At 41.9% G+C, this 27,652-nt stretch overlaps 1 protein-coding gene across 3 annotated transcripts; it reads left to right on the forward strand.

Moving 5' to 3' along the window:
• The first annotated feature begins 1,110 nt into the window (after nucleotides 1–1,110).
• Nucleotides 1,111–27,416, forward strand: LOC134869882 (importin-13-like). Of its 3 annotated transcripts, none has more exons than XM_063891826.1 (23): nucleotides 1,111–1,188; nucleotides 1,597–1,683; nucleotides 7,781–7,906; nucleotides 7,982–8,338; nucleotides 8,772–9,025; nucleotides 12,994–13,134; nucleotides 13,454–13,595; nucleotides 14,056–14,222; nucleotides 14,506–14,626; nucleotides 14,980–15,127; nucleotides 15,253–15,434; nucleotides 15,641–15,667; nucleotides 15,887–16,021; nucleotides 17,614–17,766; nucleotides 18,373–18,453; nucleotides 18,571–18,708; nucleotides 19,554–19,650; nucleotides 21,898–21,950; nucleotides 23,438–23,504; nucleotides 23,657–23,715; nucleotides 23,822–23,911; nucleotides 24,048–24,229; nucleotides 24,864–27,416. In XM_063891826.1, exons 2-23 carry the CDS (start codon nucleotides 1,615–1,617, stop codon nucleotides 24,958–24,960), a joined length of 2,886 nt encoding a protein of 961 aa, XP_063747896.1. In that variant the 5' UTR covers nucleotides 1,111–1,188; nucleotides 1,597–1,614; the 3' UTR covers nucleotides 24,961–27,416. The 3 variants fall into 3 exon arrangements, 2 of the variants coding, with proteins under 2 accessions (XP_063747896.1, XP_063747894.1); XM_063891824.1 differs by having other exon boundaries at nucleotides 1,135–1,273; XR_010166462.1 differs by lacking the exons at nucleotides 21,898–21,950; nucleotides 24,864–27,416 and having other exon boundaries at nucleotides 1,135–1,273; nucleotides 24,048–24,135.
• The last annotated feature ends 236 nt before the right edge of the window (nucleotides 27,417–27,652 follow it).

Genomic DNA, 27,652 nt, shown 5'->3' on the forward strand with positions numbered 1-27,652 from the left:
TGGGTTTACATAATATAATGGAAAAAGGAATCAATTAAATCTAGTGTACATCCGGAACATGTAGTATTTATCACGACAATAATTTAATTATTCAAATTTTAAAAATAAACATTTTCTTTCAGTTATTTCAATTAAAAAGGGAACTTTAACTGAATAATCTTCCCTTTTTTCCAACAGTGCATTGCCCATTTAAAAATGTGGCTGTTTTAGCATGACTGGCGCTTTTACAGGTCGTTTTATTGTAGTGTGACGTCTTCGATAACCCACGCTGGGGCGCTGTTGCTCTACAGCTGAATGCCTATTTGTGGACAAAAAAACACTTATTTTGTTTGGAATAAAAGATTCATGAATGTCATCCATTTGTTTTGACCTATGTAGGTAGAAAAAAAGGAATTTAAAGTGATGTAAAATGATTGGGCAAAAATAAAAAATGCAATATCATTGGGAAACATGTTAGCCAATATGACGCAGGAAGATTATATAGCCTGTAAAATAATCTTATGGATGTCCACTGAACTCCAGCTGCGTCATATTGGCTAAAATGATTCCATATGATATTACATTTCTATACATCCATTACATTGTATTTATTTACTTATTTATTTATGTAATTAGGACCCACCCCTTATTATTGTTTTATATGAGAGTACTTGCACTGTATACTTCTGCAAATAACTAAAGTATATGATAAAAAGAACAGAAAAACCTGCTGAAAATGATTGATGCCTTACAGTTGACAGAAGAACACTCTTTGGCCACTTTCATATTATTTTGTTGGTTTTCTAATTCAATAATTATAAAATATATCTTGTCTTCGTAATCTAATTCTGACATTTCATTGGCTAGAGTCAAATGCAGCATTCACGTGTATATCATATTGCACATACCATGGAGCTTTTTCCCGTAAAAATCGATGAAAACGAAATATGAAACCTAAGGTGGCAATCGGTTATCTATAGAACTGAAGATCTGTAAATTAAATATAAACGTACAATCTTTTTTTGGTTAATGTATACTGTCCACACGATTGCTGTTTTGCTCACATGTTATTGGGAGGTCCTTGACCAGTTACGTTATGATTACGATATTTCCCACAGGGCATGAATGTATCAGCTCTCCGTGACGGAGCAGAGACAGAGAGCGGCAGGGAGCTGCCAGCATCGTCTCATACCGTCGCAGGACAGAAAGGTGTGAAAATATCGGTCCTCTAGACATCCTAGAAGTAATACACGGAGACGGCATTGTTTTGATAATGCTGTCACACTCTGAACATGTTAGTATACTTGTCTCGTTTGGCTGCATTTTGTACTAGCGTTAAGTTAGATGTATTGCTACGTTAGCTAGTTTGGCGTTAGCATAGCGGCTAGCCGTTGCTATAGTATTTTCCTATAGTGTATGTTAGCGTCAGCTAGCTAACTAGCTTGCCGGTTAGCTTCTCGTGTCATCATTATGTCTACATTTATATTGTCATCTACGTAACCTCTTAATTCCAGCTGCTACTGTGGAGATTTTTTGGAAATAGTATTTTCTCTGGGGGGAAGTTTAACGGTGTCCGGCCGCTCCTGAATGTGTTGCTCCTATTTAATCATTTGACAGCTCCGTTTCGGCGGAGATATGGACACGCCGGGGAGGATAGCAGCAACACCGGACAACCTGGACTTCACGGTGGAAAACGTAGAGAAGGTGAGTGTTTGGACCACTCAGTCATTATCAGAAACTTCTACAGAAACCCGGGTTTGTGGACTAAAATACGTGGTTTTGTTGCATTAGAAACACAGAGTTTGAAGGGGAAGGCATGGTATACTTATCTTCCGTGTAGCCACAAAACATGAATATTAATAAATATAATACGTTTCACATTACAAATTCCGCGTGGAGACAATGTTTGTATTTAGAATTGAGCACATCATTTTTAGAAATACTAATCAAATGATCATCAAAATAACAGATTGCAGACCGCCATATCTGTTATTGTAAATTGCTCTTTCTTGTTGTTCTCAGTTAGAGTGTGTGTGTGTGTGTGTGTGTGTGTGTGTGTGTGTGTGTGTGTGTGTGTGTGTGTGTGTGTGTGTGTGTGTGTGTGTGTGTGTGTGTGTGTGTGTTGACTGTGGCTGCCAGGTTGCTGTGATGAATCTCAGTGCTTGGTGGCCATTAACTTGGACACGATGGGATGGGTGTGGAGACAATGGGGAGGATGGAGAGTCAGAGTGAGAAAGCTGCTCCTGTAGAAGAGTCGTTGTGATGAGATGGACTGGGGGTTGAGGGGAGGGACAGGGTCGATGTCTGTGACAGTGGCAGTAAAAAAAAGGGGGTTGGGGGGTGAGAGGAGGTTGGCGATGCGACAGAAAATGATTAGAGGCAGGTTTGAAGGAGAAAAGCACATTCCTGTGGGGGAAATGGCTTAGTCTGATACTGGGGTTTCTTGGTAATAAAGGTGGAGGAAGAATGGCTAACAATGGTCAAGGTCCTGGGTCCCTATGGAGTAAAGCTTCTCATTTAGTTCTTCATGCAAAGAAACTGATGCGGTTATATTTAGGGGATAGCAGGTGTATCAAGAAAATGTTAAATATTTTGTATCATTCTTCACAAGCTCTGTCAGTGAAAATACTGGTAAATGTTGTATGAATACCTAAGTAAATCTATAATTCATAACTGGGAGAATACTAAATAATTATTTATGATGTAGGCTATGCTCCCATTTGACAATTGCCAAAACTAAGCTGAAACACAAGACAGAAAGATGACAGCAGTTTGCCTTTTAACCAACAAAAATAAAAAGACTAAAAATATATAGCTAAAAATAACATTACAAATAAAAATGTTGTATATTCTCAACTTTACATTTTGGGCATCGACTGGGGAAAATGATTGATTATTATGATATGTTAGGGTAACCCTTAGTTAGAGTAACTGATACCCAACCCAACAGATCTGTATTGATTTTTTTTTTTATTAGACCAAGAGATTTATTGGTTCCTTTAAGTTTCATTTCCAATGAAAGGGAAGTGCTTGCTTAAATAAACCATGCAAGCACAAATAGTGCATGTTATTCAACAATAAAATAATCCAACCCACAAGTCAGATATACAGTCAGTGATTCATTTGTTTATCTGACATTGGAGATGCTGGCAGTAAATGTCAGCGTTATGATGATTCAAAAACTATTTTTAATCAAAACGTTTTTAGGAACATCAATTGTGTTGTCATTGCAGTGTATGTTGACCGATGAACTTAAAGATGGTCCGCTGTTCTTCTTTTTAAGACACTGGGAAATAGTATGAAGGAGCCCCTAAAATATCATGACAGTATATCTTTTGATTTTTTATTCTGATTTCTTTCTTGTGGGTTTTCTAGTTTAAGGTGCATCTTTTAGATTCTGTTAGAGCGTTCAGTTTCCCGAGTGATACAGCACGCCATCAGTAATCTCATTAACTGATAAAACATGACAAACAGCATCTGAAATATAATTTTCCTTGGAGGCCATGAGCCCTTTTGTCATATTAATACACTTACATTTTTAGAACTGATGAGATTTTAGTTTTTTCTAAATCTCAGCTATATTTAGAAGCTATATTCAGATTATTTGATATTGTATTCTTACTATTTGTGTCAGATGATTATTTTCTCTCTCAATATTTAGATTTTTTTTAATGCAGATAATTTGGCATGACGTATTTGTACTAGTTAGTTATGCCATCAACAACATGCTGTTCATTCTCCTGAATAAGAGTGAGTACGAAAACTAGCTTAAGGCATTTCAAACACTCCGAAATGTTGCTTTTACCTGTTAATTATTACTTCTCTGGCAAACAGCAACAAGAAACCGTAAATAAACACTCCACCAGCAGACATGTCATCGTATAGAAAAGTCAAGTTGTGTTTCCCATTAGATGATGAGAGCTAAACCAGTTGCTCAAAGTCTGATGTAAAAAGACCAGCCGTGCAGAATTGTCCCTGTTGTTCAGTAAGACGGTGGAGGGTGTGCTTGTTGTATGCAGGGTGCTGGAGATGATGGTTCCTGTCCCAGTATTTGTATGTGTCCAATAGAAAGCCCTTTGTTCAATCTTGGGTCTGTGAAACAAAGTACCACATTGTCAGCGTCTTTTGTTTGTCATGAATGGGCATCTATACCGCCTTACATTTCCGCTCAACTATAATTGTCCTCGTCTGGAATCACTATTCCAAAAAAGTGATTTTTTTTCACTGCACATTGCTGTAAAATAGTTCGTGCTATTCGATTTTTATCATTATGTGAGTGTCCAGAGTGACCAACAAGTAATTTACCACAAGAAAAGACCAAAGCACAGTTAAGCTGGGTCAGCTCAAGGGCGCTTTCACAGCGGCGTTTCCTCTTAAAATCACTTGCTTACCTGTCTAACCTTAGGAGGCTGTTCAATTAAAGTCATTAGTTTTTAGCTCCTAAGCTCTACCTTTTGAAAACGGTATACAAGTAGTGTTTGGACAGGAAGTATGTGACAGCAAGTGCTGTCTTCTTTTAAAAATAGTTGTATGGCATCAACATCAGCAGAGAGCCAACCAGCTTAGGCCCTACAGAACATAGCAGAAAAATGTGATGCTGAAAAATGACATGTGGGGACCAGTCATTTACAGAATCACTTTTTAGATCACTTGTTGATTATTTTGTTCATTTTAGGAGGCTTGAACACACTATCATTTATCTATTAAATCAGTATTCTGAATTAATTGGTGGAAACCGTCCATGTATCTGAGGTTTGCACGTTGAGACACCTGGTGCAAGGGTTTGTTTGCTGTTAATGTAATGTGCTGAAATTGTATCACTATTGGCAACGTGTTATTCTTAATTTCTTTCTTGGCTGCGTGCTGTCAACAACCACCCGCGCACACTCGCACAAACTACTCTTCATTGTTCCCTCGTTATTCATCATTCCTCTGCATGTCTTTGGTTCTCACAGTTATAGCGCGGTGCTATGAGGGGTCATTGGTGTGATGATGCCTTCTGCAGCCCAGCAACAACACTGCTGCTCATCACTACGATGACTTTGATGTGACGCTCTAGGGAACATAGTTAACAAAGATCAAATGTGTGTGTTTGTGTGTGTGTGTGTAGTCTCGTACGCTAATGCAGGGAATGTGGGGAATGACGGCTTTCTATAATGTTGACTAAAGAGTCATGCTGCCACCTGCTTCTCTTTATCTACATCTCCTTCCTTGAAACTAATTTGTAAAAGCAACCTTTCTTTCTTAGATAATGGCTCCCATCTTATTTATTTGCTTCATATTTTTCTGGATATTTTGAATAGTAAATGCATTGTAGTGTTTTTACATTAATGCAGCTCAGGGCATACACTATAGTTATTCTCCTGGGCTTGGAGCACATAAGTGTACCAGTTTTTAAAAATCCATGGCTACGTGTGAGCAGATGGTGAATCTGTCTCGCTGAGCCATGTTTTTTTTTTTCATTTCCATCACTCTTCTTCCTCCTCCTGCTGAAAGGGACTATAGAGGAGGCTAATGACCTTTGACAGTGTCTGCCAAGAGCGCGCCATCCTCAGGTGAAGCCAGGTGGTTCAGGCAGATTGCCACCATCTGTAGATACATAGCCTATGCAGTTGCATTATAGGCTTCAGCTGCAAATAAATGCTTGTGTTTTCTAGTTGTGTTTGTGCTTGTGTTATTAAACCTCGTAGTGATGGGCAATTACAGTTTGTTAGCGGAGATAACTGGAGAATGTTTAGGAGGAGGCAGGCGGTGGTTCTTTGTTCATTTTGCTGCTTTAATCTTTTCACAGACTGTTTTGTGTCTTGTGCTCTGATAAAAAAACCTCGGAGGAGCAGACGCACTCAGACACAGACACAGCGGTGTTTGGTGTGGGATAAGGAGAGGTCTGCCATCACACAGTGGACTGCAGTAATGATCCGCCGCTGCTTTGAACTCAGATATCACAGCTTCATTTACTGAAAGGGCAGAGGAGAGCCGACTTACCAAAAACATCCTGATGCTTTTAGGGTGAATACGTTATAATGATCAATAGAAAGATCTTGCCGAATCGCAACTCAGTAACACGTTTATATTTTTTCGGTTTGGTCATGCAGCTCTGTCTTTGGTAGTCCGTCAAACATGTATTTTATTAGGTTCAGTGGTTTTCCTTCAAACTGCAAGATTCTCTTGGATGTTAGTTGACTGAAAAGACCAACCAGCAAAGCCCGATGCATACTGTACACACAGTACCTGCTGCACTTACAGCGAAGGCACCTGAAGCTATTTCTCACCCGCATGACGGCAGTCGTGTTCAGAGCCTTGTACAGTAAGCGCGGACAGATAATTGCGTTCCAGGATGGCAGACAGAGTGAAACACCTGACACTCTGCTTCCTGAAGGCATTGACGCTGTATTGATGTTCCTCTCTACAGATGTATCATCATTCTCTGTGACCCATTGTGGCTTCCTCTGTGTTATTCCTCCGCTCTTGTTTGACAGCCTGAACTTCTTTGATTGGAGGGAATGGGGAGATATGTAGATTTTAGTAGAAGCCTGAGATAAAGAGCGCGAGCTGACGCAGAGAATGAGACTGGATGGACAGTTTAGGCTGGAGGGAGGTGAATCGAGACGGAAGAAAGAGAATGACTGCTGGTGCAGGAAGGAGAAGGCTTCAGGGGTAAAGACGAGGATCAGAAGCTTTCTGAATAGATTTCTTTCCCTTTGTTGCTTGTCAGACACTTAGTGGTGGCTGCAAGCAGTTTTAGTTCAGTGAGCATGTACATGTGTTTGTGAGACAGAGAGAAAGAAAAAACAGGCATATGTGCAGTCAGAGTAGCACCCAAACCTCTCCTCTGGCTGTGCCAGCATTAGAGGTGTCTTTTTAATTAATGCTCTCTTTCCCTTTCTTTTATTTCCCTCTTTCATACTCATCGTTTATTTACTTTCTCTCTGGCTTTCCTGCTCCTAGTCTTTCTCGCAGCACTCAAGTACTCAAATTACTCAAAGTGAGCTTTACTTCACAGAGTGCTGTTTTCAGGTCATGGCTCTCTCCATTGTTCAGGTTTTTGAGGTAAACTGTCTGCTATGTGTCTGTGTGCTTGCCTGTTTGCGAGAGAAAAAATGCTCTTTTCTCAAGTTGACATCACATATTTATCAGCATTCCATCACACAAGAGCTCAAAGGACTGTCTCTCTTCTCTCTGCTGGTTTATTATCTTTATAACCGAGTATCAGTTTGCGGCTGCAATATTTCACAATATTTTTTATTGCTGCGTTATATATCTTTCTATGAAAATATACAGATGATATATTTGGTATGTTGTATTCCTCCAGATGACAGCAATACACCTGTACATCATCTTTTCTTTAGCCTAAATATTTTCATACAGTACAACTCAAGCTTCCTTGATAAACTGTCCAAGTAGGACAGTGATTGGTGGCTCGCTGTGCATGTAGAGACTGCATGTCTCTCTCTGTTGGTCCAAGAACCTTTAAATCAGTGTAAATTAGCCTGTGTAATCTCAGACAGACTTCTGCTGTACTTTAGTCATACAAATGAGAAGTTTTCCTTTTTACAAAGCAGTTTGATGTTGCTGAAAGAGGTGTTTGAGTTCATAAGCTATATACTTGACATCTCACATCCTCTTAAGAAACTATTGCACATCACAATGTCTCTGATAAAACCGTATATGGTGCAGACCTATTTGTCGTGTATTTGCACTCATTTCTCAAATGGACTTTGTTTTTAAACCCCTTCATGGTTTAACCATCCACAGTTTATATTTATTCTTTGACTTTTCTCTCTCTCTGTCTTTTTCCTAGGCCCTCCACCAGTTGTACTACGATCCCAATATAGAAAACAAGAATCTGGCCCAGAAATGGCTCATGCAGGCTCAGGTCTCGCCTCAGGCCTGGCAGTTTTGCTGGTCCCTTCTGAGCCCAGATAAGGTATAGTGTACACACAAACACTAACATGAAGAAAGCATTTAGCATCGTTTGTATTCATCTGATCATCTCTCACAGGTGCCAGAGATCCAGTACTTTGGTGCCAGCGCGCTTCACACCAAGATTTCTCGCTACTGGTCGGACATCCCCACAGACCAGTACGAGTCTCTGAAGACCCAGCTGTTCTCACAGATTGCCTGCTTCTCCTCCGGCTCCAAGATGGTGCTCACCCGTCTCTGTGTGGCCCTTGCCTCTCTGGCACTCAACACAATGCCTGAGGCCTGGCCCGGCGCTGTGTCAGAGATGGTGCGGGTGTTCCAGGAAGAGGGTGGGGGGGTGGACGGGCGGGCACGCTGCCTGGCATTGCTGGAGCTCCTCACCGTCCTGCCGGAGGAATTCCAGACCAGCCGCCTGCCGCAGTACAGAAAGGGACAGGTACGTCTGCGGGGGAAAACCTCCTCCCCCTCAGCAGGTGGTGATGGCCACCTGTCAAATATTCACAGGTTTCCTGGCGATCATTTTTTCACCAGGAGGCCTCCTGAATACCTTTCTAGTTTAGGGCTGCAGCTATCCATTAGTTTAGTAACCCGATTATTCCATGTAGTAATTTGTTTAAGAATTGCTTTTGCTTAATTTTTTTTTGTAACAATAGGTTCTCAGTAAATGTACAATAGATAAATATAATAGTCTTTTTTTATTTCAGTTACTCAAAGACTCTTTTTTGCTCTTTATTCAACCCTCACAATAAATATAATAAAAAATAATTTTGTATTTCTTTAAATGAAATGGTGAGCTTAAAATGAGTGTACTCGTTTTACACAATAGTGATACACTAACAGTCTAACCCTCATTATCTTCCTCCCTCTAGGTTCGGGGGGCTCTGGGCCAGGAGTGGGGGTCAGTGTGTCCCTTACTGCAACAACTACTGCAAAGGACGGACAGCCCCGGGGCAGTGAAAGCTCGCGTGTTGCGCTGCCTGTCATCTTGGGTGCTGCTGGATGTGCCCCTAAGTGAGAGTGAAAGCCTGGTGCACGACTGCTTCAGCGCCCTGCCTGATCCGGAGCTCTTCGACACGGCTGTGGAGGCAATCGTCAATGCCATCTCACAGCCCGATTCCCAAAGGTGTGTACAAATGTGTGACAGTGTGAACTTGAGAAGAAAGCCAGAACAAAAATAAATAATGATACAGCTGTAGGGCGTGAAGGGTTGTCATTTTTTGGAGACATTGCACTGGAGCAAAAAGGAGGTAGAAGCGGGGGGGGAAAGGAAGATGCGTTAGGACTGGCACAGACAGGATGGGCACTACGAGGGCATCAGGGAGGCATGGGAGGGAAGGAGCGAGCGAGGGAGTGACGCAGGGCAAGTTGACAGCCAGGGGGAGGAGAGCGGCATTTCTCGGTTGGCTGCCGTTGCCATGGTTACAGAGCTGGGGAGAGATGTCATCATGCACTGGTTGATTCAGACATGGCAGGCACCCATTACCCCTCCCCGAGGGAGAGAGAGAGGGAAGAGGAGATAGAAAAAAAAGATGGCGTTGGTGACGGCGCGATGCAAAGAGAAGAAAGGGTGCTGAGGGAAGGTGTGAAATTGAGCAAATATAAAATACTTCATCCTCCTTACCTCAGCGAAGTTAAAACACACACTCGTTAAGCGGAGCAGATGGTGGGAGACAATTCATTGGATGGAGTTACAGGTGTTACCAGGCGTCTTTAGTTAAGTGTGTGTGAGGGATTGGTTTCTTGTGTTTTCTTCTCTCAATGACAGTTGTTTTCTCAGTCGTCCAGCTGAGAGAAAAGTACATTTCCTTTCCTTGTTTGCACTTAAAACTGATCACGGCCCGGTGTGTGTTTGTCAGCTCCTCCCAAAGGTCTTGACTCACCCTTGTGATTAGAAAGAACATTGTGTGGTTTCCATTTGAGGATTTATTTGGATAATTTAAAAGTGTGTTGGATGTTTGTTTCCTTGTGTTTTGTCTATTCATCCTTGTTTGATGTTGGAAATGGAGCTGCAAGAAAAATGCCAGATTGATCTGACAAAGTATTATTGTGATTTTGTGTCAGAGGGAAAAGTAATGAATCCGCTGGAAAACCTGATGCATGTTTTCCCCCCCCATCCGCTCCAGGAAGTCATTACCCATCTTTTTTCATCTTTGTGTATTCTATCTGTTTTATCTTTTCTCCCACGCTGCCTCTGCTTCTTTGTGCTCCTCCTTTGCCCGTATTCTTCTCCAGCCATCTAAGCCCTCCTCCCTGTCTCTTGTTCTCTCCCTCTGTTTAAACACATTACACTCAACTCATTTGGGGGGATGCTATTGGTCCAGCTGCATCCTGTTGCCAGGCAACCCATTTCCCCTGTCTCAGAGTGTTGCGGTAATTGCAGAGGGGATCAGAGGTGGGGGAGGTTGGGTGGTGGAGCGAGTGAATAAAGGAGGAGTCATAAAGGAGGCAGAAAGGGTGTAACAGCAGGGCAGGGAGAGGAGAGGACAGGCAGCTCTGAGCTAGAGGAGCTGCAGCAGACGGCCTCGGAGAAATCTCCAGAATATCTTTGCTGGGGGGGGGAACGGGGAAACGTGTACAAATCCATTCAGCCCTTTCTAATCGTATCACATACACACCAAGCTATATTTCCCTACGCTAAGAGTGCATGACCTGCATTTGCACAGCTCCTTGTTAAAAATGAATGATCTTCTGAGTGCATAAGTGCAGTCTGATACTCAAATGTACACACACACACACACACACACACACACGGTCGCTCAGTGAATTGCAGTCGTTACTCAGGCACCCGAACACAGAAGATGCGGGCCAATACAAGCGCCGGTACAAGCTTATTAGAAGGAGGCCGGATTCAAACACATCCCATCCCAGCAGGGTGGAGCTCTCTCCAGAGGATGCTGAGTCAGCGTGGGCTGCCGAGGAGGGGACTCTGCCTCATAATGCAGGATCGTACATTCAGCTGCACAGCTTATAAAGGGTCCGGAGGGAAATTAGAATTATAAATGCTTCACAGCGCCGGGGTGCGAGATGTATTTAACCTGAGGTTGAACATCAGCAGCATTTATTATTGGCCACCATTGTCTTTGCCTAGGAGTTATCTACAAATTAGACTAAAGCCCAAGCTGAAGATGCATCGATTGCGACATTTTCTTGGCCGGTTTTTGATTTTTTTTTAGTCTGACCTTCCGAATCAGATTTATTTTTTATTAAAAAGTCAATTTTCAATTTGAATGACTTTTCTTAATGGGAAAAACAGCTGTATGTTCATTCTTATTTTAAATTCAATATTTCTTTATATAAAACTATATACAAATCAGTTTCCATTAACAAGAATGTAGATGTGTGTGTATTATATTTTGTTAACTCCCATTCCTCCCACACACACACTCTGCAGAAGGATAAGTGGAGACCCCCTGCTGTTGGCAGAACAGCCGGTCACCGCGATTACTCTCAGCAGCATTGGGAATGACTTGCAATATAATATATTTGAATATAGTTCCCGCTTTTTTCCCCGATGGTCTGAATAAGTCGGAAAATGTGTCAGTTGAAACTTTGTAGAAATGAAATTGCAAAGTGGGTCTGGCTAAATCTAGTGCGAAATGGGCGGTGTTTGCAACACCGTGTGTGTGGCCGTGATGTTAGTGTGCAAAGTGTAAAACCATCACTTGTGTGAATAAAAAAAGATATATGAGACTGATCGGCCAATCAGCTAATCACCAGCCGGTTTCGACCAGTGGGTGATAGATTGGTGAATCTCTAACTAAAACCATTAGTTGATTACTTGATTATACAATGAATAACTAAACATTTGAATAGACGTGATTATCAGTAATGAAGTATTGTGAGTGATGGCTGTGTTTCAGGTTGATTTGTTTGTTTCTTTTCTTTTTTTTTTACTCCCAACCTTGCTGTGACATTGATGAATATTCATTGATATGGACCCACGTCCTCCTTATTGACGGTCGCATGAAAGATGAGGCACCGCCTGTATACCACAGAACCCCTTAGGACTGTCACACATGTGATATGCTTAACATTTATGGCATTCTCACACACACACACACACACACACACACACACACACACACACACACACACACACACACACACACACATTCTCCTCTATGACATTCAGGCGCACATACATGTCCTTCGTCTCCAAATGTCACCCCTTCACTCGCCGTCATTAAGGGTGACAGGAGGATGTTGTCTGATGTTATCACACGAGCAGTGTGTGTGTGTGGTGTGTTTGTGCGCGCGCACACGCACGATTGGGTCCATTTTGACGTTTGTGTGTGTGTCAGCACATGTGTGTTTTTAGAGTGAAGGAATTATAGATGGCTGAGACAGCAGGACGAAGACAGGATGATAACTGACAGCAGCTCTGAGCTTTGAATAGATTTCCTGGTTCTCTGCTAGATGTGTGGGTTTTTTAGGGTGGATCAGAGGTTGGACTGACACGGGCTGAGATTTGATTCGAAATAAACACTTGTCTTGAGAAGGAGCAATAAATATCAGCCTAGCTGTGAGCGCTGTGACTCAGTTTGATATTCGCTAGTGGAGCTGCCTGGCCGCATGCTAAGCTTCTCTTGTACAGCACACTGTGCAATGTTTTCAACTCTTTTTCTTTAACCTCCGCCCTACCAACTGGGGTCCCAGCAGATTTCTTTCCAATTTGTCATTGTCACTCAATTTGTTTCTAACAGCTTGATATCATTGTTTTGTGTTTCTATTTTATATGTTTGTGTTAATTATTGCCATGGGCCCTCATTAAAAACATGACACATCAGGCGGTAAGAGGCGTCTGTCATTTTGAAGAAGACGGTCTGTTTATTTTAGTTTTACACAATAAAAAAAGGGCTGTAACATTCCCCAAAAAATGTCATATGACATTCATTAAATAGTGTTCAATGTGGTTTGAACATACAACCTAAACTGTTGCTGTGATGGTTGTTCATTACAGTAGGGAACTCTTGGGGTTACCAGATAATCCAGTTGGAAATCCTTGTATGTTCAAATATGTAGGTAGGGGGAGGGATCAATAAACAAATAACTAATGTGTGTTGTTTTTGTTTTTATGTAAATGTCTTGTAGATATGTGAACACTTTGCTGAAGCTGGTTCCTCGAGTGCTGGCCCTCCAGGAGCAGCTCAGAGAGGCAGTTCAGAGCGGAGACATGGAGACCTGCCACGGTATCTGCCGGATCGCCGTAACGCTGGGAGAAAACCACTCTAGGTGTGTGTGGCCACAATTGTAAAGACTTTATAATGCTTTATCATGGCCTTTCCATACATGTCTCAATACCTGTTTGGTCTTAGGAAGGGTTCCAGTTTCCAGTGTATAAATGAATCCTAACAGAAACTCCTAGGGTTTCTTAACATTAATTAATAAGTCATGCTATATTCAGACGCTTTTCAGGTCTTTAAATGTCGCTTTGTCTACAGATTGAATGACACAGCATGAGAAAGTTTCTCCTTAAACTTTTTACCAGCTGCTTCAAAGGGTTTAGGGTTCGCCAAATGACTTATTCTTTCCTCCGTTTCTTGCTCTGCAGGACTCTGTTGGAGCAGGTGGATCACTGGCAGGGCTTCCTGGCTCTAGTCAACATGGTCATGTTTTGTACGGGCATCCCCGGGCACTACCCGGTCAATGAGACCACCAGCTCGCTCACTCTCACCTTCTGGTACACACTACAGGTAAGGAATGTTAAGATCTGATCTGAAAGATCGAGTAATGTCATGGTATATACTGTAAAAGAGTACTATATAAATTCCTTCTGGCGTAATTTACACACTTTATTTCTCTAGCCACGTCTTTACTAACGCATAAAATCTGTCCACAAAATACAACGTTGCCTAGTACGTCTGGCAAAGCTTTATTGCCGCCCTATAAAAACATCTCACACATCCTCTTTGAATGAATGAGCCACTCACCGGGGTCTTATTGGTCTTAGTTTACAGTTTTCCAATAATAAAATATGATGGCTTTTATGAACATGTAACATCTAAAGGTTTGAGCAAGCAGATCATTTATAGTTCTTATAACAAAGTAACATTTTTTCTCGGTTATAAACAGATTATTTGTCAGTGGATATCCTGTTTGAGTGTGTGAAGGGAATACATCTCTTTATGTAACATCTTTTTATGTTCTCCCCAGGATGAAATCATGTCGTTTGAGACGGATAAGCAGGCGGTGTATCTGCAGGTCTACAGGCCGGTGTATTTCCAGCTGGTGGATGTTCTGCTACACAAAGCCCAGTTCCCCACTGACCAGGAGTATGAATCCTGGTCCTCCGATGAGAAAGAGCAATTCAGGATCTATAGGTGTGTATTTGTACATTTGTATGCCTGACACTGTTATACTGTGTTTTGTGCATGCTCATTTCTGCGGCACACTGCTCTGCGCGAGTGTTTCAGTGACAGTTGTAAGCGTTTTCCAAATGACTCGATGACAGGATGATTGGTCAGCATGAGTGTGTTTCGCTCTAATAGACTCTCATTGGACTTGCAGCTGAGAGGGCAAAACCTGTGTGTCAGCTACTTTAACAACTAATAATCCGAGGTTACATGCTCCTAAAACGTCTGTCCCTGCGTGTGTGTCCTTCAGGGTGGATATCTCGGACACACTCATGTACGTGTACGAGATGCTGGGAGCAGAGCTGCTGAGTAACCTGTATGATAAACTAGGAAGACTGTTGACTAATACCGAGCAGCCCACATCGTGGCAGGTGGGTGACACATACACAGACCAAAAAAAGAGATAAAGTGAACTATTTCCAGCTTCTTTGTTGCACAGAATCCAGGACTGAAAATGTGTCATACCAGATTTGTTACGACAGTACTTTGTTTTTCTATTTTTCACATTACTATATTTATTTTAGCTTGCAAGACCTCCACATTAATTCAAAGTAAACTTAAGTGAAGAGTTTATTTACAGGATTCAATTTTTTGGGGAATTTTCAGTTATTTTCAACTTCTGCCATATTTTATTTTTTTTAAACTCAAACTCATTGTTCACTTATCAACTGGTGCTCAAAAACACACTGACATTCCCCTCCTCCTTCTCCTCTTCCTCCTCCAGCATACAGAGGCCTTACTCTATGGCTTCCAGTCCATAGCGGAGACGATAGATGTGAATTACTCTGACGTCATCCCCGGCCTGATAGGACTCATCCCCAGAATCAGCATCAACAACGTGCAGCTAGCAGACACAGTGATGTTCACTATAGGTGAGATTCATGGGTGGATTAAAAGGATCCCAGCACATGTCATAAAAGTAAAATCGATTGAAAAAACTTGAGAGTTACAGACACAAATATTCTTATTTAGTTTCTGAACTGTTGTTCTCCTCTAGGTGCGTTGGCTGAATGGTTGGCAGACCACCCGGTGATGCTCAGCAGTGTCTTGCCCTTGGTACTACAGGCTTTAGGGAACCCAGACCTTTCTGTCTCATCTGTCTCGACGCTGAAGAAGATTTGTCGGGAGTGCAAATATGACCTACCACCCTACGCAACAAACATAGTAGCTGTCTCTCAGGTACTTGTATACATCTTTTTTTATGTTATTTTTACCCAGTTCATCAAAAATTAGAGCCAATTCCTGCTGCTTCATCCTGCTTTCCAGAAATAACAATGTCTCTTTGAAATGACTTCAGTTGTATTATATTGGATTACTTTTTATATCTAATTTTGGTTTTGTTGTGGTTTCAAAATGATTGAACTGTCACTCTCTTTTCTCTAAAGGAGGTGCTTATAAAACAGATCCACAAGGTGAGTGTTTGCTCCCTGACATTCACTTTCTTCTTTGTAAGGATTGTGTAACATGTTTTCAGCCTGTAGTCTAAAGAACACATGTTATGCGCTGTGAAAAATCAATTCAGAAGGAGTGTCTGGGTAGCTTGAAGTGGGGTTGTATTCGGTACTTATTGAAAGTCAGTGAGTCGGCCTCTTGGAAGCGAAGGTTAACCTGCAATCTTTTTTCTCCTGCAGACGAGTCAGTGTATGTGGCTGATGCAGGCGCTCGGCTTCCTGCTCTCTGCTCTCCCTGTGGAAGACATCCTGAGAAACCTGCACTCTCTCATCACCCCCTACATTCAGCAACTGGAGAAGCTAGCAGATGAGACGGTGCGTACACAGACCAACAAGACACAACACACACACACACACACACACACACACACACACACACACACACACACACACACACACACACACACACACACACACACACACACACACACACACACACACACACACACACACACACACACACACACACACGCATGAACACTGAGTTAGCCCAGCTGGACTCTGGCCAATAGGAACAGGCCTTGTTTCTGTGTGGTGTCACTGCAGTGGAACATTTCTCTGCGGGACCAGATTGGATTTGACCCTGCACCATGGGCTAGTGACTCACATGGAAAAAGCGAAGACACACTTTCCCTCACACACACACGCACACAGCACAGCACAGCAGGGAAGACTATTGAAACTCAGAAAAAAAACAGACACACTTACAGTAGGTCATTTTTACATGTGCATGCACCAAGTCATGCAGAAGAAAAATGCTTTACCCTTTTCTAAATGTCAGTTCTACTACAGCCTGGGTTTTCAGAGTGGCGCTCTGGACGGTTCGGATGTGGAGCTGATATGATCTAAAAATACATCGTTTTGATATATTGGTATAAAAATAATTTCTCCTTATCCCTTGTTCTGGAATCAGTGAAGACTTCAGGCGGGGTGAAAATGGATGTCAGCTTAAATGAAGCTTCTTTCATTGCGTCGGCCCCTGTCTCACCCTCACACACACATACACACACAGGCACACACACACACACACACTGTCTCAAGCATCCTTGCCGACTTCCTCCCTCTTATTGTTTTTCGTCTAGCTTTTTGATGTATTGGCATTACATCAGACTAGGAAATCAGGTGCTGTGTCTCTGGAGGCGGACAAATAGTGGCACCTAGTGGCGGAGACCCTCGGGTTACATTACATCACGGGGGGTGAATGACCGGCCTGACTAGTGCGAACACAGATGAAGGCACTCTGATTTGTGGAGTGTACAGTTACAGCATCGACATTGTGAGGGGAGGGAGCTTTACGGAGAGATGTGGATGTAAGAGTCCTCTTTGTAGTCTTTTGGCTCTGTAACATCACCATGGAGACAGAGCAGTGATTTAAAGACTGCTAGTGAAAACCTAATTAGCCTGAGGTGTCAGTGAATGTCAGCGCTGGTGTGACAATGAAACATTACCTTCTTTCTGTCACATTGTTAAAACAGCTGCCTGGTGACTGCTGCCTTTTGAGTGAAAGCAAAGATTGTGTACCTATTGTGTCAGAGCTGCTATTGCTGCCACTAATCTATTCATCATTTGATTTACTCCGTTGCTTACTGTATTATAAAAAAAAGGATAATGACAAATGACCCAAATTGTAAAAAGTAAGCTGTCTTAAAACGGCTTAGTCTGACTCCAACCAAAACGCCTTAACAGTCTATGCCAAAAACACTCAATTTATTGGTTCTGCCTTAATAGACTAAATTAGTTATGAACATAATATAACATTTTTTAGCAACCAATTTAACAGTGGGCATTACATCGATCCACTTTTCAAAACAGTTTGCACTAAATGAGCCAGAAATACTGGGGTTAGGTTTGAGAACAAATTGAGAAATAGAATAATCGGTTTCTTCTTTCTTTTGCTCTTGTCGCAGCCTAATCCCTCCAATAAATTGGCAATAATCCACATCTTGGGGCTGCTTTCCAACCTCTTCACTACGCTCGACATCAGCAAGCAGGACGATGAGTCAGCAGACGGCTCAGCTCCACCTGTCAAAACAGCCCCTCCTCCACCCGGACCAAACCCGGTCAGTAATCACACTCCTTCATCATTGTCATCCTCTTGGCACCAACAGGCTGGATCTATCGATGATAAATATTGACCATATGTTTAATTTAACAATAGAACTTGTTTGCTGTAACTTATCATAATTTAGTAACTGTTCAGGGCTGTGTAGTTATAACAACATCTGGGTTTGGATTGGTTCCCTATGACCTCCCTTTTATTATACCACTCTGTTTTCCACTGGGTATGAACGCTGTACACCAAAAAGCCCTGGAAAACAACCTGCTGTACGCCCTGTTCCTATGAAAGTAGCTAGATAGCTCATGCATTTGCTCGGGGACGTTGAAAAGTTGTCTTTTGCTGCTTTTAAAGGCTTCGTCATCCAGAGCACTGCAGCTTGATAGTGATGAAATGCAGTGGTGCACATGGTGCTTGGAGCAATGTGAGCTCCTCCCCCCAGTACCGCTGGTTAGAGGGATGAGGGTGTGGTGCTTTTTCACTCAACCATAGTCCTGAATAATTCTGCTGATAGGCATGCAGTCATGTGTAAATGCTAGAGTCTAATTCTACTGCTTATTTATGACTGTCTTTTCAGTCCTTTTTAGAGCGTTTTCCTTTGTGTTCTCAGGTGGTGGTGGTTTTGCAACAGGTGTTTGCCCTCATACAGACTGTCCTCAGTAAGTGGCTGAACGACTCGCAGGTCGTAGAGGTGAGTCTTCGCCGTGCATCCACGTACTGTCAGAACTTTTTTTTGTTCTTTGACAGAAATCAGTCCACATAATACGATATGACATTTCAGTAAAGGCGATCTCATGTTGTCCCTCAGGCGGTGTGTGCCATTTTTGAGAAGTCAGTGAAGACTCTTCTCCACGACTTTGCTCCCATGGTGTCTCAGCTTAGTGAGATGCTCGGGCAGATGTACAGTACCATTCCCCAGGCCTCAGCCCTCGACCTCACACGACAGGTACACACTCATACACACACACACACAAACACACCCCACGCATAAATACACATTAGTAGTCGTCCTGGAATTCTTACATACAGAGAGTGATTCATCAAGAAGGGCTATGTTAGAGATAATCAGCTGAGCGCCAGTAAACCCAGGGTTAATGAGGATACAGTATAAGACTTCATTCACGGTGACAATCCTCTCAAGCATCATTGGTTTATCCACTTAGTCTACACTGGAAGATTTAATGCTGGGGAAACCTAATTTCTTGCACACATGGATTGTAGCAACCAATCTTTGGATTCAGAATAATTAAATCAAAAGTCCCAACTGGAAGTGAAAATGAAGTTTGAATAAATACGTTAAAATAAATGAACAGGAACCTTTCCTGTAAAATTCAGACACAAAAAAACTGGGCACTCACTTCAGAGCTTGTTCTCTCACTGGACAATATGCTCGGACAATGAAACAGAAAATAAAAGCTTTGCAGGGTGCGTTTATAATCACCAATACACTCGAAACATATTAAACAAGATGGCAATCCTGGCGCTTAAAATACGAGCAACAAGGAGGGAAGTGATGATTATTTAACCACTGCAACACTGATGCAATAGAAGCTGGATTGCCTTCTACAGTTTTTAAGTCCCTGATATATTTGAGCTAGGGATGAGTACACAGAGCAACCAGTCACCTATTATATCTCACACAAAAATCTGATGCTAACCAGTAGCTGCAACACAGGTTTCCTCAGGTCTGTGCAGTGCATGTAGAGACGCCCTATGGTTTCCTGTCCGAGTCTGATCTCTTGTGTGCCGGTAAACACAGCGAGTGTCTGATGTGAAGTCCTGCTGTTTCAGATGGTGCATATCTTTGCCAGTGAGACAGACCACTTCCCACCCATCAAGGCTCTGTTTGAACTGGTTACCTCGGTAACGCTGTCCATCTTCCAGCAAGGTAGGGGGTCCAGCAGGGGCGGGAGTGTGAAAACTGTCAAATGTGTTGAAACCTGTGGTACCTTTTTTTAAAAATGTTTCTGATCAAATTTGACTTTACAGGATCCAAAATAGCATATTGGTACTGCAGACGGAAAGAGTAATCCGCAAACAAATTTGTATAAAATAATAAACAGATTGTTAAAAATCTGATGTTGATTATGATGATAAACCTACATTAGTTTCGGTGATTGAAGACCAACGAGATGATGCTTTTTCTGACACAGAATAGGATCAAAAGGTTGGAGGTCACTGGGCTCTGTTGCCACAGTCGACCTTTAAATGTTTGCTCTCATCACTCAATATTGCGGTGGTTCGTCTGCTTGATGTGTTGAAGTAACAAAAGTCCCAGCTGATCATTTGATCAATGCAGACTGTTCTGATTAAACCGTTTTGAAGACTATTGTGGTTAACTTATCTTATCAATGTTTTCCATGTTTCCAGTCGAGTATTTGCTTATTTATTTATTTAAATCAATTCCTTTGGATTTGTGTTTGGGCTGCATGAAAATGTCCTTCATTTTGTGAAAGTGTTCAATGTTGATCAGAAGCTTCTCAATGTGCGTGACCCCGGGGCCAGATTATATTTTTTACTCAACATAAAAGGACATGAAGGGGTGAGATAATATCATCCTCTAAACTTGGGTTAGGATACCAGCGCTGTCTGCCTCCCCCTTTCCTTTGTGTTGTCCCCTCTTTCCTGCTTTGACTGATTAGTAATGGCTGCCTCTCCTCCTGCTTCTTAACTCTTCCTTTTTTTGAGCAGGTGCCTCTCAGTAGACAGTATCAGGACACATCCACAGCACAGCGCCCTCCAGCTCATTCAGCTGGCTGACATACACTAAAACACAGCTGACACTGCTGTTAGAGTCGTGCTCCCCATCACAGCCCTCTGAATACAACCTGTTTCCCAGGGGTTGTGTGTGGATGGGGGCTAGGGGGGGGTGTATTGAGCAGGAAACTAGTTTGGATTCTGGGAACAGCTAAAGCTGGGTGCTTACTACAGACATTTGCTCTGTTTTATGAGGGGTTGTAGTCACTCCAACATTAATGTTAGAGGGATAATTCACCCAAAGATATAAAATACCTATTAGTCGTCTTACCTGTTTCCGTCTAGGTGTTTGGTGTGAGAGCCAGAGTATTAGACATATCGGCCGTAGAGATCTCAGACTTCTCTCAAATATAATGTAACTTGATGGTACTAAAGGCAGCAAGAATACATATGTAAAACTCAGCAGCAATTCTCATGATTGTTACTCAGGATGACTTCGATGTGTAGTGTCATGTTGGCACTATTCCCTTTCTATAGAACTACATCCTGGCGCGTATAGCCGAGTGCCACCCAATTCCCTTATTTTAGAGAAAAAGCAGACATTTCTTTAGCTTACATCTCCAACGCTTGGCAACTCATACCAAAAGTTCTAGGTGTCTCTTGATAAATAGCACTTCATGTCGCAGTAAAATTCTGGATTTTTGATTTTGAGGTTGAAAGTCAGGAATCTCGATGTCCAGAAGCTTCTTGGAGAAATGTGTGTTGTAACTTTGCATCATTCTGCAACACTTTAGAAAGTCTTGTAGTCTGTGTCCAGCACAAGGGGGAGGTACTGACATCAGAACATATCCTGATCTTTGAGTGAGATTCATACAGATGGCTATGGGTTCACCTTTGAAGCAAAGGGGATCTCACTGACCAGCTCTGAATGGACCCTCGACAGAAACCTCCTCCCCAGAGGCACCGTCTGAGAGGAAATGTGTTTCTTGTTGTCTGATCACATTGATGCCCGCGGTGCCTCGGAGGAAGGAGGTGAGGGGGGGTTCAATCAGGTTTGGTGCCTCTTTTCCTCCAAACTGTAACAGTAACAGAGGTGCCTCCTGGGTTCCCACTCCAAACCCACTTTTGTTTCTTTAGGTTTGTTCTTTTTCTCTCGTTACTTCTTTCTTTCTTTTGTTCTCTCCAAACAGACCCATGTCTTTGTCTTCTGCCTGTTTTCTGTTTTTGGTTGGTCTGTTTTACCAAGACTCTGCCAAAGCTTCATATGCCCCCTCCCCCCTTCTCCCCTTCGTTCCTTACTCACGTGTGAATTATTTCAATGAAATATTTTTGAGTTCTCTTTTTATTTCCACATGACTGTTGAATCTATTAAGTTGCTGTTTGTATATTATTCTTATTCTCTTATGATTTCTTAAGTTTCATCTTTATTATATTTTAGGACCCAGGGATCATCCTGATATTGTTGATTCATTTATGCAACTCCAAGCTCAGGTGTGTTTTTGGTTTCTTATTTCATTCACTTTGGGTTTCTCTCTCTTTCTCTCTTTTTCTAATTTCTTCCTGTTTTCTCTGTGCTCTTCTTCCTCTCTACCTCTTTTCTGTTCTTTGTTATTGGGCCCTCAGGTGTCCCATCACATAGACGAGGCAGTGGAATGAAACGTGAGGGGGATGTTTGAGAAAGAGACGACGCTCTCTCCTCAAAGGCTTCGATTCTAACAGTCACCTCCCCGCACAAAGTATAGTTAGGGTCCTCAGTCTGCCTGCAGAAACCGCCTTAATCAGCCCGATGTGCTCATGAAAGAATACAAAGCAGTAAAAGCACATCAATGAGGATATTATTATCACCCGTGTGGCCTTAATGAACAGATTGGAGGAAAAACACTGTTATAAATTGTGAATGGCCTTAAAATCACACTGCTTTGGTAAGGTGTTATGAAGCAGATGTGTCATTATTCCTCACAAATGATCATTGATTTATTTCTAACAATATTGAGTAAACATGCTAACTCATCTAGTGAAAGCGCTTTGCATGTAGAAGGTTGTGGGGATATTCTCATGACTCTGGGGGACATGTAATCCTTATTTGAATTAACATATTAGTTAAAATGCCACACAACAGGCTGCTTATAAAAAAGATAGTATGTGGACATTAAGCCAACATCAGGGCACATTTGTTACTTGTAAAAACATCATTACTCTCAGCTCTAGATGAAATATTTGAGATAAAGCAGCACGTTTGGAAAGAGGATGTGAAAGCTCAGTATTGCGTGTTAGGTCCCAGGTGACTGGTTAGTCTCCAAGCGCAGTCCTCCTCTGAAGTCATTCCTGCCCAGAGCCAATCAAAGCCCCAATGAATTAATATTCAACTAATATTAATCAGTTCAGACAAATTGGCTGATGGCTCTTGTGTTTTATATTTTTGTCTTCCGTCTTCATTCTTCTTCCTTTTGTTTTCTATCTTTGGATAGATCTGACCTTCATCTCTCTCCCTCTCCCTCTCTCCTCTCCTCCATCCTGAATGAGTTCATTATTACAAGATGATTATTTCTCTTTATCTGCACATGTTAATTACTTACACACTTCTGTTGCATATTCAATCCAGTCAGCCAAAAGAAAAGTAAAGTTTCAAATTCAATTGATAAAAAACAAAACATCATTGCCTTTAGTTTGACTTAAGTTTCCAATTATTTCAAAGTTTGATTTTGCAATTTGTTTGTTATACCTGCTGAGTTCTGCATTGGAGGATCTCTGTATGAGTTTCATATAGTTTTTCCTAAACAGATGGAGAGAGTACTAGAGCCTGGTAGGCGGATCTGTTCTCAGTCCTGTGTTGCTGTCAGATCCGGCTACCAGGCTGAGCGGGTATTGTTGATATCAGTATTCTGAAGGAGCTTATGCAGTGGAATGTGATGAAGCAGTACCGTTTGGGTCCGGTGCTCACAAACACGCTCTGTTTAATGCCTTTATCTGCCTCTTAGGCCCTCAAACGGAAGCCCGATTTGTTCTTGTCTGAGAGTCTTGATGTGAAAGCAGTTTTCCACTGTGGTAAGTTTGCACATCGTTTACACAAACACACACCTCTACACACTGTTCTGCTACAGTTCCTGAGAATGTGTCCTTCTCAGTACAAACTGTAAAATTTTGACGCCAACCTTCAGTAGTTAATTTATGTTTCTGGCTCTTTTTCCCACTTCTAGGAGTTCTGTCACTCAAATTTCCTGAGGCACCGACAGTCAAGTCAACATGCTTGTTCTTTGTGAGCACATACACAAACACACACACACAACTTGAAACCCTGCCATAATATGCAAACAACTTGCTCATCTTTAACTTGAAATGATGTCTCTGTGTTTCTGCCTTAGACTGAACTGATACCCAAATGCTCAGACGTGCCTCCTCTGGCTCGGGTGATGCAGGAGGACGGCAAACTGCTGATGCAGGCCGTGCTGGAGGTGAGAGGCATTAAACATTCACACAGAAAGGTTTCATCATCGCACTGATGCTGCAGTCCGTTCATCAAAGTGTTTTCCTCTCTTATTGTGCAGTATTTAAGTCCCTGTTGTCATCTTTCTTCCCCACTGTCTTCAGGGCATCGGGGGCGGGGCGTCTCGGATCCTCATGGACCAGTTTGCAGAAGTGATTTTCTCTCTGAACAAGAACTGCTTCTCTCTACTGGTCGTGTGGTTGAAGGAGGCGCTGCAGCCTCCTGGGTTCCCGTCATCGCGGGTCACAGCTGCACAGAAAGATAACTTCTCACAACAGATACTCAGGTAACACAGCCGGACATTTGCCGTTCACTGGCTTATTGAGTACAGCAGGTATCACTTATTCTGGTAGGCCAACACAGAAGTTAGCATAGCACTTGTTCCTTGTCGAAAAGCAAAATACATTTTTTCATTGGACATTTTTTTATATTTTAGAAAAAAAGACTTTGTTGCACGTTTTATATTTAAACTTTGTTTAGCAGTAACATCTAAAATGAACAGTATTTTAGGTCTGTAAAGTGTTAAAGCTATTTGCAGAAGTAAAAAGCTAACATTTGGCAATAAAAGTACTACACACGTTCCTCTGTTCGGGGTGATGGCGTTTAATGTTTCCGAATATGTCTTCAGTCTCATTTTGCCGCTTTTTAGTAACCATTAGCAAGTAAAAACGTTTAAGTTGACAAGTGTGCTGTGGGGTTAAATCTGTGGAGCTTGACAACAACCTTTTTTTAATTTCAAAGCATTCATAAAAAAAAAAATCATGCATGTACTCGATTGCCTTCGAGACATGCAAACCTTTATCATGCCTGCAGCACTCAATTGGATAATGACACCAATCAGTTGGTCACCCACATGATTTTTTTGCGTAGTCTAATTTTGTATGCCTGCCCCTCTCTTTGCTGCCCCCTCTGTCCTGCAGAGAGCGAGTGAACAAGAGGAGGATGAAGGACATAGTGAAGGAGTTCACACTACTGTGCAGAGGGCTCCACGGTACGGAGTATGCCGCTGAATACTGAAACTCTACCCTTGAACTCTCACCAAACCGTGACCTCTGCCCCTCAGCGCCAAACAGCTGGATGCCACTACAACACAGCTCTCAAAAAATCATGGAATGATTGTAAAGATAAACCCGCCCTGCTGCAGGACAAGACAGAACCAATCCAGCACGGACCTGCCATCGGATTAATGGACACACATTAAATCCCCGGTGGCTTTAGGGAGGCTGGTCTCTCTGCTCAGATTTTTTTCTGTTTTAAGATTGATTGTTTCTCTCTCCTCTGATTTCTTTGGAAGAGCTCCGAGCAGCACTCCCAGCATGCTGCCTCCTCTATCTCTGTCTTGTTCTGCCTTTCTAGATCTTCCTGTGGTTCCTAGGTTGTTTCCTGGTGATTAGCATCCATATGAAATTGGTAGTGGTATCGTACGTAGCTACTTGACATTATTTTTCAGAATTAAATCAAATGAATTATATAAATGTATATGTAAACACATATAGAAAGATGGTGGTTGTCAGTCCTGCTGCTGCTAGTGGGAAGAGAGAAGGACCAATGTCAGTAGGGGATTCTGCAGGAGAAATTACATGAATATAATATTTACTCCAAACCATCCCCCTGTGATCTCTGCATTTGCCAAATTATCCTTGTGAATTTGTCCTTTTTCCTGTTTGTTATATATGCCTTTAATGGGGAGTAGAGAAAAAAACACAACTGGACTATAAACAGTCTGCTTTCCCACCCTGACCTCTGTATACAGGGCTGTGCCTCATGTACATCCAGTCCCACCCAGTCATACTGCAGTCTCCTCGGATTGGAGAGAGGTTTTTATGCATTGGTCCCTTAGGTAAAGCAGGACTGCCTAGAACGAAGGCTAGAGTGAAAATGGATCTATAGTAGCTGGCAGCGAAAAGAGGCAGGATATGGAAACTGAGAAGGGAACTGAGTGTTTGGAGGGATTTATAATCCTGACGAAGGACTGCTTAGTCACTGTAATCGTGCAAAATATTAATCAAGTTGTGCATATTAACAGTTATTGCCGAACACTTCTGTGTATGTGAGTGTGTGCGTGTGTTCATACCTGTACGTATGAGAGGTTGCGTGTGCACAGATGTATCTTTTTCCACTTGTTTAGTGCACTTATATTGGACCTACAGTACACATCCATTACTTCCTCCTGTCTTTTTAACAAAGAGCTCATTCATTTCTTCACACCACACTCATTCAAACTACTCTTTTCTTAGAGACTGATCCGACACGTCCAGTATCTCACCTCTGCTGCTCACCTGCAATCACACCCATCTGTTCAAACCTCCTTATCATCTGGAATGACCGGCCAGTGATAATAATTGAGCAGAGTCATCTATCCATCTATCTGTTATTGACAGCAAATACGCAAAGTCATTCATCCAATGGGTCACTGCCTTGGAGAGGACCAAGAAGGATTAGAGGGTTCAGTATCACACCGTAACATCTCTGAGAAAGTTATTCAGCATTTGCAACAAGAAATAACACTGACATTCTGTGCTCATCCATTATGCCGAGGACATTATCGGTGAAGTGACGTGACGGCTGTAGAATACACTGTTTAGTGAATCAGCAGGACCAGGTGATATCTAATAACACTCAGCGTCCAAATATACTTGTGGTCTCCGCTTAACTTTATCTCAGTCTAATCCTTCTGTCTTATCCGAGGTGCCTGCAGACATGTAGCATGTGTGTGTTTAGTGGGGGGGTTCGGGGTTCAGGGGGACAAACATATCCAGTGAGTAAGACGCTGCAGAAAGACCCGAGGCAGGACTCAGCTCCGAGTCGAATTCAAACAGAGAATAATTGGACGATCCTCGCTCTGTATTGTGTTGTCATTCTAAGAATATAAAACACTGTCAAAGTTAAAAGAAAGAGTTGTGGATGAAGAAAGGGAGGGGGGGTATGAAATGTACATTGTTTTTTTTGTACCTTGGCTTTAATTTATTAAATATATCTAAGACTGCACTTTGTGACTCTTCACTGTGTGGGAGTACTTTCCTTCTGTTCTTTCAACACGATAATCACTCCTAAGCATGCTCTGTGCACATACTGCAGGTATTTTTACATCTCTGAAACCATTTATTATAAGTACAAACATAAAAATAGCTTTTATTGACTTTTATTTTGGGGGATTTTGACATCAGCTAGGTTTTGAAGGAAAATCTGGAATCAGCACAACGTGAACAATGTCATCAGTATCATAAGGGCTGTTAAAGGACTTTATAAATATCAAAGTTATTAGTCCAAATGGTCCCCCACTCTTCAAACAAGACTAAAAAAGAAACATATTTCATCTAAAAAGAGTTGAATCACTTCTGAAGTTGTGCTATCTTTTTTTAAGTTGAATTATATTGACCAACTATTGCATTGATTGCTAGTGTTGTGTTGAGTAATATTTGTATATGTTTAAAAAAGCAGTGCCATGTTATTTCCCATTATGAATATCTAAATGATCTCTGCTGTCCAGAATAAACTCCTGGTGGACCATAAACATATAGGTACCAGCACATTGATGTAGTAAAACTACAATATTTTAATTACTCGCAATTTAAAAACATGCATCACATTCAAAATATCGTCGACACACTTATTTGCCACCTTTTAGACAACTTCAAACTTCACTCTAAAGGACAAATTGTTTCTAAAATCTTGTGTGACTCAATCGCTGGAGTACACTGACTACTGC

This window comes from Eleginops maclovinus, chromosome 9 (genome assembly GCF_036324505.1).
Source record: "Eleginops maclovinus isolate JMC-PN-2008 ecotype Puerto Natales chromosome 9, JC_Emac_rtc_rv5, whole genome shotgun sequence".
NCBI lineage: Eukaryota > Metazoa > Chordata > Actinopteri > Perciformes > Eleginopidae > Eleginops > Eleginops maclovinus.